The following is a 12,642-nucleotide window of genomic DNA, read 5'->3' as shown; positions in this document are numbered from 1 at the left end:
TTAGACTACAAACCCAGCTCATCACAGGACATGTACACAAACATAAGAGCACTCACAAAGTGGCACATCAGATAGCATTATCGCCTCACAGCAAGAGGTTCTCTGGTTTGATTGTCAGATGTGGTGCCTTGTATGCAGAGTCTGCATGTCCTCCCTGTGTTCTTGTGGGTTTTCTCTGTGTGCTCTGGTGTCTTCCCACATTCCAATTCTAAATTGGTCATTTAACAGATTCTATCATTTGTCACACTGAACCTTTGAGTAGTTTGGTTGGACTCCAAAAACGAATGGTCTCCTTTTCCAATCTCTCTTGATTTTTACTTTTTTATTAAGTGGCTCAGTCCTGTTTGCGTCAATGTCATGCTGGACCTGGAACAGAAAGGAAGCCTGTAGTAGTCAAGTGTAAAAGGCACTAGTTCTACTTTTGCAGAAACGAAGATCTCAGAAGGGATTCACAATCTGATTACAATGGTGGCTTTGCAATCTAGTGATTTTAAAGTTCAGGTTGGGGGGGGGGAGGCATGCGTATATTTTTAGTTACCAGGTTGTCTCGTTAATGTCTCGGCAGAAAGTGGGTTTTTGGTTAAAGTATAACCATAATACAACAGAACCTACACAGTAGGCACTTAAACTTCCTTTCTGTCTCCTACACCCTCATACCTGAAAACACTGTTACTCTAGTGTCTTACAATTTGCTATATTCAAACACTTACAATTCTCTTCCAAATGCCTCATACTTTGCTAACTCCAGTATTATGGTTCATTTTTAACATATATTAACTTATAAAGCTTCTGCTAGTAGCTTTATTGCTTTCTACATTGTCTACTGATTATATTGCAAATGCATGAATTTTCATTTCTTTGCCTATATCCAAACCATTTTGCATAAATTTGTTTCTACTATATTTTATTCTTTTTATACATCCCCCTCCTTTAGCAGCTAAGTCATACTCTCCTACCCTCCCTCTGCATCTTTGTCCCTAGGATAACTCTCTCCTGTACCTCCCCACATTCCCAGTAATTTGCTCTTTGCCTGCTCTGCCTCTCCTCATTTTTTACTTTGACCACTAGGTGGTACCCTAGTCCTAGTAAACCTCTTATCCCTACCTATCTCACCAGAGTTTTGTTCTCTTCATGATATCTTCCTGGTCTCAACCCCATTTCTATCTCTCTACTACACCCAACTGTATTACCTCTCTGAGCATCTAAACTTGTATTTTATCTCTCCCAACTTACCTATCATCCTCTTTGTACCCCTTCTCTTTGTTCACTCCTACCTTGCCCTGTACCCAGTGCTTCTTTCACTTCTCACTGATTGTTTTTCTGTGCCCTGGTCCTCTCTCTGGCTCTTCCCGCTCCGTTCGCCCTGCAGGTTCACTCCGCTCCCCTACCCTACCCCCAATTCCCACCCACCCCCAGTAACCCTAGCCTTATACTTGCTCGGCCACACCCCCGATTTTCTCACACCATATCCAATTTCCTACCTCGTTCACACTCACTAACTCTCCACTCCTGACTCACTAACACACCCCTATCCCCACCATCCAAATACTACTAATTTCTAACCTTGCCAAGCATACCTAACTCAACATGCCCCTGCCTTTCAAACTACGTTATCTACTCCTACTATTTAACATCCATCTTTTATACTATACCCTTACTTCATATGAGTACTACACCCTTAGCAGATCTCCTAGCTTAGCTAAACACACAGGTTCATTCCTTCCCCTAATCAAACCTACATTAACCTCCTGTCATCATGTTCCTACCTTCCCCCACTCTATCACAGAATACCACATAACAGGTTTCACACATCTAGAAAGTTCTACATCATACCCTCCAAAAACTCAAACATATTCCCACTTCCTCAAATACTCTTACTGCTACATGGGGACATCCACCCCAACCCTGGCCCAAACATTTCCCTCCTTAACACCCTCACAAAACCAAATACTAACAATTCAAACTCACCTTTCTCTTCTAACTCCCTTTCTATAGCACACCTAAATATTCGGAGCATTAACAATAAAATTACACAACTCCATGCTTTAATTGACCTCTACTCATTTGACATCCTCTGTCTTACTGAAACCTGGCTTAAACCAGCCACCAAAGACAATGACATTACTCCTCCTGGTTATAGCATTTTAAGGCGGGATCGTCTAAGCAAAAAGGGTGGTGGTGTTGCTTTATAAATCTCAACTGCAAGTGTCCTCTATTGACTCCCTCCCTCCCTCCCCTGCCAATGCTGAAATACTCTGCAGCAAATTCCACTTAAATAAAAACAAAGCCATATATATAATTTGTTCCTATATCCCTCCTGGCAACAACTTAAATACACTGGAAAACATTTTTAGCTGGCTCTCCTGTAGCTTTCCTCAGGGAACCATAATCCTAGGAGACTTTAACATTGACTGGAACTCTTGCATATCCCCCAAACCCACCCATCACCTCAACCTCTTTACTTTTCAACAAACTATAAACTCCCCCACTAGAATTCACAAATCTACCAATAAACAAGCCATCTTGGACTGGATATTGGTCAACAATAATCCTCTCTCTTATAAAACTGGTATACTCCCTGACAATATCAGCAACCATCTTCTCACCTACATCACCAAACAAAAAACAATTATTTAAATCAGCCCAACTATCGTATTATACGTAACAAAAAAAACTTTAACCTTCCTAGATTCCTCAATTAACTCAGACAGTATAACTGGTCAACTCTAAAACACCTGCCACTTGAGGAAGCAGTTGCCCATTTTAACAACACATTCCTCCAAATTCTTGAGCATCATGCCCCCTCTCGTGTAATTAGAACAGGATCCAAAGCTGCTCCATGGCTTTCTAAAGATACCAAGCAAATGATGCATTTAAGGAATAAACAATGGACAAAATGGAGAACTACTAAAAACACAACTGACCACCAAAACTTCAAATACCTTAGAAACACTACAAAAAAACTTGCATATCTTGATAAAAAAATTATTACCTTCAACACCAACAAAATCAAAATCATAACCCCAAAAAATTCTGGTCAGGAATCAATAAACTGCTCCATCCAGGTAATACCAAAACACCTACTCCAGCTAACTTAGTGCAGACTCCACCCAACTTAATAGCCAGTACATTCAACACCTTCTTCTCTGAAACAGTCACCTCTCTAGCAAAGACCATGATTCCCCACACTTCCCTCAAAATGACCTCTCCTCAAAATAACACCCCGCTCTAACATTTAGTACAGTCTCCACAACCTATATACACAAATTACTCTCAAAACTTAAACCATGCACTCCTTCAGCCGACCTACTATCAGCTGAATATCTTCAGCTTGCAGCAGCTGAAGTAGCATACCCAGTCTCCATCTTAATTAATAGAACAATAACTGAATCTACTATTCCTTCCCTCTGGAAAGTCTCCCATATCATTCCTCTGCATAAAGGAGGAAACACTAATGAACTTTCCAACTTCCGTCCTATAGCCTTATTATCACCTCTATCTAAACTTATGGAACGTTGTATACACCAACAACTTCTACATCATCTTTTACATAATAACCTACTTTCTGACTCCCAACATGGTTTTAGACCTTTCCATAGCACCTCCACTGCTCTTCTCTCCTTTTCAGACACTATCAACAAAAATCGCAATAGCAACCTCTCCTCTGCTTTATTTCTTGACCTCTCTAAAGCCTTTGATATGGTGAACCATCACCTTCTGCTAGACACTTTGAAATGTCTCTCTCTCAAATCTTTGGCATTGCACTGGTTTGACTCCTACATGAAAGATAGACAACAAGCAGTCCTCTGGGACAGCCATCTTTCCTCTCTGCTCCCAGTCACTATCGGTGTCCCTCAAGGATCCATCTTAGGACCCCTTCTCTTCTCCATATTTATTAATAACCTGTCTACCTCTCTTCCCACTTCCACATGTATTCAATACGCAGACAATTCAACTCTCATCTGTTCTGCTGCTTCTCCAGCCAAACTTCATTCTTCTACCCAACAAGTCTTTACAGCAGCAGAAAAATGGTTCCAAGATATCTGTCTCCTCCTTAATCCCAAAAAAAACAAACTATTACTTTTCTCTCCTACCCTTAAATCCGCCCCTCTCTCCTTTTCAATTGTGTCTGACAATGGCACTATCATTACACCTGACTGTTCCACTAAACTACTAGGTGTCACAATAGATAATCAACTAAACTTTGATCACCACATTGACCTAACCATCAAAGCTGTTAATAAAAAGATTGGTGCTCTTTATAGACTTAAGCCCTTTCTAACAGCATCTACAAGGGTGTCTCTAGCCCAAACTCATCTTATCTCCACACTATTGTATGCCTCCCCATCCTTTATAAACCTTTCAAAATCTAACCTTCAGAAACTTGCCATGGCCTATCATCGCATTGCCAGGTTTGCCACAGGTTCCCCATTTCACACCCATCATTGTGTTAACCTCAAAAAGCTTGACTGGCTCGAACTCCAAAATCTTATTCTCCTACATCAATTAGTTATCACCTATAAAATCCTCCACTACCCTTCTAATACACCCATACTAAATAACCTTGTTGTCCCTTACAGGAATCTTACTTCCCATCATTCAGCCAACAAACTACTAGTTGCCACTCTCAAAACACACAACAAAGCTGGTGACTCCTTGTTTACAAACGCCATTGGCTCATACTGGAATAAACTTCCCATAGAACTGACCTCTCTAGGCTCTTCTCAACTTTTCAAGAAACAACTGAGGAACTATTTTGTGTCTCACTGGCTATGCCCCTGCTCAAACCCTGACTGACCTGAGCATCCAACCCTCTTCTCATTTCTCTCCATTTACCTCTGTGCTTGTCCCTATCACTAATACTACCCCTCTTCTGCAACTATCTACTATCCACTTGGATACTACTTTACCTCTGCAACCTGTTATCCCCCCAAATTTATAGGTTGCTCCCAGCTATGCAAATCTGCCTCTTAATCTATTGCCCTGGCACAAAACGATTATAACAATTGTGAATACTGTGAATACTGTAAATACCTTATAGACTCTTATGTAATTTATTACTTTCTTTCTTTTATGACTGTACTATTCCTACTACAGCAAAGAATTTGCAAACATAAATCATCACTTTATGTTATAGGTATAGCTTTGCTAAGTTTACTAATTATAGTTTCGTTTAAGTTTTGCTAATTATAGTTATTGTCAAATTGCTTTAGTACCATTACTATGCTACATTGGACTAATTTTCTTGTCATGCTTATAATTTTACATCCCGTTGTACTATTTTTTATGTTACCTTCTAGTATATAGTGGAGCTTTTCTCCTCGGGCCTCTGCTGAAAATGGACATGTATCCAGCCAGACTAGCCCAGTAAACAAATGTAAAATAAAATAAAATAAATAAAAATTATTCTGTTTTGTAATTTTTCTTACATTAGCTTAGTTTTTGCACAAAAATGCATGTTTCACTGCATATTTTTTTTACTACTTTTTTTTTTGGAAAAGAGACTAGTAACCTCAGTCAGACTATCCTGGCCAATAAACACACACACATAAATAAACAACAAAGAATTGCATAGGAAGGGTAGAGAAAAGGGTGTGGCTGGTTGCAAAATGTAATGGGGCACAGTCTGCAACTGCCAGTTTACATGATGCCCCAACTGTTCCCTGAAGAATTAATGCTTAGAAGGCATTGTGGCTGCTTAAATTACAGTTGGTAAATGTTAGGAAGTCTAATGGGGAGTTATTATGCTTCTTTTTCTAGAGGCGTAGGCATGAAAGCCGGCATGGTCTAGGGCAACAGATGACTTTATTGCACCTCTGATTACCAGTACAACATAAGTTTGTTGGTTTATGTGAAACAATACTAGATTGTGAAAAAAGAGGGAGGTTGAACCCGGTAGGGAACTTCTCTTGAATTTAAGTATCTACTCTGGTTTAGATGGCAATAATGAATTTTGACTTTAAATAGTTTCTTGCTGGTTAGATTCCTTACATTGCAAAGCAGCTTGTTCCAATTTATTGAAATGAAGATACAGAAAACTGTTTCTCCTAAAACATGATTTCTGAGTAGGTATGTTTTTCTGGGTGAACAGATATTAATTCTGTGCTGCTGTTCTACCATGTTAAAGCTTCACTTTCTATGGTCTTTGTGCCCTGGAGGACTTAAGCTTATCCTAAAACATCATCACCTTCTGGTGAAACCAGTCATTGAAGTTTTCATCGATGAGCCTTTCTGCTGTAAAGTCTTCTTATTAGGAAAATAGCCTCTTTAGTCTGTGTCTGTTCTAACTGTAGCATATATTTTAAGTAAAGCAGTGGACTCAGAATGCTTGTACAAATTAGGCAATGTAGGTAGCAAAGCTGCTAGCTGTTGCTGTACAAAAATGTTTCTTATATTTAGTGGGAAATAGTAATTTAGGAATATGAGTTGCTTCAATAGAGACTTTGATCATCTATAATTTAGCAGGTCATTCTACATTCAGAGGCAACTGCACATTTGTCTCCATGTTAGAAATCAAATGAGGAAAGGTCCCACCTGCATACTTGTCAACCTCAGAGTACACAAATTAAGAATTGGAGGAGAAAGGCCCAAAATCAGGAACAGATTTTTAAATGTTGCTCTTATAAACTTAGTTGCTAGAGTAGCAGGTTTTGCTTTAGCATACATTTTCCAAAGGATATAAAGCCATAAATTCAAATGTCTGACAGAAAAGCATACATTTTATGAGGAACAGACCAAAGCTATGAGGAAAAATATGGGCATTTTTCAAAATTTGGACAGTTGAGATGTTTACCCACCAGATGCAAAATGGTGCACAGATGGGCATAAGTCTGTCAGCTTGACCCCCCCCCAAACATTTGAAAGATAATGAAATTCTGGTTCAGGACAAGTCCTACTTAGTGTCAGAATGATAAAACTAGAAGTCCTAAGCAGACAATATATATCCTGTTAAGCAGGATTAACCATAGATGACAGGGACTATTTTTGTGTGTGTGTATGTGTATATATATATATATATATATATATATATATATATATATGTGTATCTCACACACACACACACACACACACACACACGCAGAAGCACACGCAAACAGTGTGTGTGCGTGTCATAAAATGGTTCATTCAAATAAACTGATTGGCTAACACAGGTGTGTAAAATATGTTAAACCCATACCTAAAAATAAACCAAAAAAATAATCTGTAAGTATAGCAACCCAAGATGGATTGTGCATTGATAAGATATTACAACACATACAAGGTGCTTTGAGGCACTTATCCAGTTGTCATGCAGCTCACAACAGCCTGCATTTGGGCTGGTATCAATTCCGTGCAATAGGTGAAACTGCTTAAATATGTTCTATCTATGTGGATATGTAAACAGGTGCACACACAAGCTACATACACATTTAATATGTTGGTGTACTGAATAATACTGCATCTCATGGGGTTTGGATTTATTGGCCTGATTATTCTCATAAAGACTTAAAATGTTGAAGTCATGGGCATTCCGAAGCCATGTAGCTGAAACTCTAGTCTGTCCTGAATGGGTCATTTGCATATGCTCCATGGGCCTCTGATACAGGAGATGTAATGTATTATGTGGTGAAGTCTGTAGCTTGGCTGAGTTTTCCTGCAATTTTTACTGAATGGTTTATTCCTATGATGTTTTTACCCTGTGGTTTAGGCACTAATAGCTGTCATTTCTTTTAGGGGGTGCCATTTTACTATCCTTTTAGTCACAGTAACAGGACCTTGATGTTAGACAATGTATACTCCCAAAGAGGATGAGAGCATTTGCCAAAATGCTTAGTGTTTGAAAAGCCAGTCATGTACCTTGTGTTCCACAGTGTAGAGATTACATTTTGAGTAGGATAGCATTTTGGCCAAATTGCATATAGTGTGTTATTGTTCTGTTACTCGTGGGTGAATTAAACTTAAAATCATCAAAAAGGTCACATCTATAGAAAGAGAAACATGAATGGAAAATAGAAAACTGAGGCAGCAGAGAAGGTATCTTTATCCAGTGTTTTATATGTGATTATGTCACTAGTTACCCAATTAATGGCTTTAATTTTAGTATATATTTTACACATTTTAATTATCTGCTTAATCTATATGCCACAGAGCAATGAACCATACTATTGTGGGTGCATCTACCCTAATTAATACTTTTCGTGTTAGTATATGCTCCTCATTTTAATTACTTGATTAGGATATATGCTGTAGAGAAAAAGGACAATTTTATTGTGTGTTTCTGGATAGGATGTGGATGGCAGCATGGGAGTTAGGTGTAGAAATGTGAAGCCTCTAATTACATCCTTTATATTTATTGCATTGCTATTCGCTAGACTTTAAAAAACGTGGAACATTGCTGAACTGATACTCCAAAACTTGGTCCACTCTGCGCATTAAGAACCATTCAGAAATGTATTTTTTTCACCTGTAATACACGGATCAGTCCAGCATTCTGCAATGGAGAGAGAAGACAGGAGAGTTGCAGCTGTCCTACATTTTTATAAAAAGTCATGATAAGTTCTTTTTGGTTCTCATGTCGAATTTTCATGACTGATTTCACTAATCCCAATACACAAAGAGTGCCGCTAGTTAATACTGCATAGGCTGAGTTTAGAAGGCTGGTGTATCTTACAGCCTGCCTACCAATTTTAGGGAGGAGAACTTGAACCCACTGTCTTGTGCACACTAAAGCATTTGCTCCTGTATATACTTTTGTGACAGTGGCATTCGGTGGCAGTCACACACAAACACCCAAGTAAATTGGAACAGTGGCCTCTGCCACCTCCATGAGCACCACCCCATCCTTAAAACATCTTGTCTATTCATGTGAATGATACTGCTACACAGTGCTATTGCGCTATTGGTTAGAGACTGTAGCATTTTTTAAGTAGCCATATGATGTTCATATTATATGGTTCTTTTATAGATCTGATGTTAATTTGATTCTTTATCTTTGGTAGAAATACTTTTCCATTCTTAAGAAAAAACATAACTGTTATTTATTTGGGAGTGCTAATGAAAAAGCGGACTTCACAGGGCGTAAATGTAAAGGATTAAGGTAGAAGTGAATCTAACTTTTCTTCTAAATCTGTTTCAGAGCCATTCTACCAGATATACAGCCAGGACTGCATTAACAGAGAAATTAAAGAACAGCTGTTTTCAACCTCAAGTGATGAGAACTCTTTGGACAGTTTTAATGTGTCACCAAGCTGCGATGTCACCCAAACACCAGTGACACAAGAGAATGTCCCGCTCAGCCAGAATGTCAGTATTTCCAGATCTTTGTCAGAGAGCACTGCAGACTTTGTACACAGCACATCTCCACAAACAGTGGACAAGCAGGAGGGTGATGAGCTGATACAGTCTGATGAGGTTTCTCGGAGAGCAAACAGGAGGAGAAAAAAGACTGTAAGAGCCTTGTGGCAGGATATGAGTCTTGTACATGAAAGTGGGATTCTTGCCAGGCTCAACAAAAGGCAACTCAGACTACAAGAGGTCAGTAAATAATGTATATGTTTTTGTAGCTTTACAACAGAAAAAATATGAAATATAAATAGGAAAAGAGTGTGGCATTAAAACAAAGCAGTGCATTGTGCAAGTTGTTATATTTTTGCACTTACTTTTTTCTGACATATGTATTCTGAAATTTGAGCCTTCCCGTAGGATGTAGCTGATAGAAGTAACATCTTGGTACCACAGCCATCATGGAGTAGGATCACACATAACGTTTTTTTTTTGTCAGCAGCCTGAACAGTGCTTAAGTCATGTGTCAATATTGTGTATTACATGTAGGCACGGAGAGCCTTGCCGTGTCCTTTTTTCTTTTCTTTCAAGCTAACATTTTACCTTGGGTATTCTAATAAATACATGTCATGCTCTGATTTTTTTTTTTTTGGTTTCTTTTATTTATTTTTTTTAACTTTAGGTTTAGAAAGTCTTCTTTTAATGACAGTAGCATGGCTAGTTCAGTTGGTAGAGACTTACTGTCAGGCTTGTGGGTTTGTGCCTCACTTTGAGCAAGTCCCTTTAATGCCCATTTCGGTGTGTACCTCTCCAAACATTCAGCATATTCCTGAATACTAAGGATATACTGAGATTAGTACTGAGAAATATGCTGTAATACATTGAAACCAGTTTACTTTGCCACTGTTGGAAAATATGGAATAAATAGTGATCTCTTGCAAGGTTTTGTCTTCTTTTTGATGTGCTGGATTCCTTTTTTTGTAACAATAAATTCACCCCTGATTTAGCACCCTTATACCTCATGGATAGGGGCAACATCTAACTATTCTGCTCATCTCTGGGTTATTAGTGTTTAAAATATAAAGGCTAAAATTTCATGGGAATATATGGCTAGGCTTTTAAAGATCCTCACAGATAAATAGCCTAGTAAGTAACTGTGAACCTATGACTTTGACCAACAAGTTATATTCCTTTGTGACTGCTTCATAATGACGCTATATGTGGTCTGCTACTGAGCTTGGTTAGCTGTTGTAGAGTCTTAAGTAATGCGGTGTTATGGGCTTAGTGAACCATAGGTTGTTTTTTGTCCATATCTTCTTATGTTCACATTTCATATTGCTATTCATAGCCTTCTCACCAAACTGAAACACGGATTTGTAATTTTTAAATTTAAACCAGTTCAAAAAAGCAGACTATGGATTCCAGTATTTTCTTTGGGCTGCAATCAAGAGTAACATAAGCATTAAAGATACAGAAAGGATATAGTCTGTTACTTGGACAAATGTTTCTAGACTGAGCTCCTTGGTACATGGAGTGCCAGGGATTCACTATTCAATGAGGATTGCTGCTTGTTTCTGCTGATTACATTGAGTATCAAACTTGATTGTGACTTCAATTATTCTAATTTCTTACTCCCTTAGTTAAATCCTACTCCTGTTCCTTGCTCTTTCACAAGTAGTATCAGTGCCGGACACCTCTGCCTAAGATGGTTATCCATCAATGATCATTTTCTTGGAGTGCCAGCTTGGATACTTTCAGGGCATCATAATGGCAGCAGACATTTCAGTGCCAACAAATCCTTTTTCCAAGCGCCACTCACAAAGCACTGACATTACAGATTTTTTAAACAGTATTTCAACAAGCATCACTAACTTTAAAGGTGAGACTCTAGTCTAGTTTTGAGTACTACATGGATAATCATACCATTAAAAGTGTAGACTGAGTACCATGAGTGATCATTTTGTTACCCATTTAAGTGTCCAAATGTATTTAAATCTGTCCATACTGTAAGATGTGTTAGATTTCCTAACATATAATGGTATCCTGTTCCTATATTTAGGTATTATTTGAGTGAAATAATTATTTCTTCTGCAGGAGTAATTGCACTCAGCCTTAAAGAACCTTTATCCCTGGTTCAAGAAAATAGTATCTCTACAACAAGACCAATTTCTGCTCTAAAATTATCCTTTAAAATCGGCCTCAATACAGGGCATAACTTACCCTTTAATACCCTATACATAGTACTGTACAAAGCAATATGTTTTAATCCATCAAAGTAAGATAATTTTTTAGCACTATATATCTTTTTGGTATATCCATGTACTGATTCCAGTACCATTAGCAATGCAGATGTTAAATGAAAAAGGCCTAGATTCCATAATTGATATAACAGTAGACAGTAACTATAAGCCCAATTTGTGTCATAGCTCTTTTTCTTGTGTAGACAAAGTGCTGTTTTGGTATTATTCCAGAGGTGATTAGTATTTCCAAGTCTTTATATATGGTACTGTTTCAAGAATAGAGTCACCTACTTTGATGTGTATCTCACCTCTGGAACCATGCAACATAACGTTGCTTATACTAATGTAAAACCCTCCTGCCTGTTTTACTAGCCCATGCTTCAAGCATGCTTGAATACTTTAGTGCCACAATGTCATAGATGCTATTTATAATAACTCCAGTTTTACAGTCTTCAACATATTTTGTAATCCAAACATCTGATGAAATTACTAATGTAGAAAATACCATATCTGGCCTAAAACTGATCCTTGTGGCTTTTTGAGCCTTGTAGTACAACACACACAAATTCTTGTTTATTAACCAGTTGTCTATCCATTCTGTGATATACAGATTTATATCCAGTTAAATCACACTGTCCAGTAATCGGTCATGTAGTATGTGATGATATGGGCAAGTGCCAGCATAGCCAGCTGAACTTTTGTAAAGAAGTATATGTCCTTTCACTATCAAACTGATTTATACAAGATGCTTGCATTACAAATATATTAAAACTGTATGGCTTTTGAATATCAAACTGATTTGCGCAAATGCTTATGCTACAAATGTATTAGAACTGCATGGCATTTGAATACCAAACTGACTTGTACAGATGCTTATGTTACAAATGTATTAGAACTGTATGGTACTTGAATATCAAAATGCATTTCTAAAGTTGTTCATGTTGAAAAATGTATCAACCGTGGGTCCTGCTGGACAGAAAGGAAATATGCATGCAGGTAATAACTGATTAAATGTATATACTATAACCATGAACACTGGAAGAGCAGATGTTAATCAGCTAGTGTATTTTACGAAAAATAAGGGAAATGTAAATGAGCTGTTAAACCATTAAAATGGCATGCCACATTGATGAACAGCACC

At 38.0% G+C, this 12,642-nt stretch overlaps 1 protein-coding gene across 2 annotated transcripts in view; it reads left to right on the top strand.

Annotated features, from left to right (window-relative positions):
• Positions 1 to 12,642, top strand: part of LOC122800943 (ephexin-1-like) — an 822,598-nt gene that overhangs the window by 593,705 nt on the left and 216,251 nt on the right. For both annotated transcript variants that reach the window (XM_044070328.1, XM_044070327.1), the window contains one exon: positions 9,116 to 9,513. In XM_044070328.1, the coding sequence (XP_043926263.1) occupies positions 9,116 to 9,513 (398 nt within the window). The remainder of the gene's footprint in view (positions 1 to 9,115; positions 9,514 to 12,642) is intronic.

This window comes from Protopterus annectens, chromosome 4.part1 (genome assembly GCF_019279795.1).
Source record: "Protopterus annectens isolate FY-2018-M chromosome 4.part1, PAN1.0, whole genome shotgun sequence".
NCBI classification, from domain to species: domain Eukaryota; kingdom Metazoa; phylum Chordata; order Ceratodontiformes; family Protopteridae; genus Protopterus; species Protopterus annectens.
Note: the sequence above shows the minus strand (reverse complement) of the source record. Positions and strands in the feature narration are given on the sequence as shown.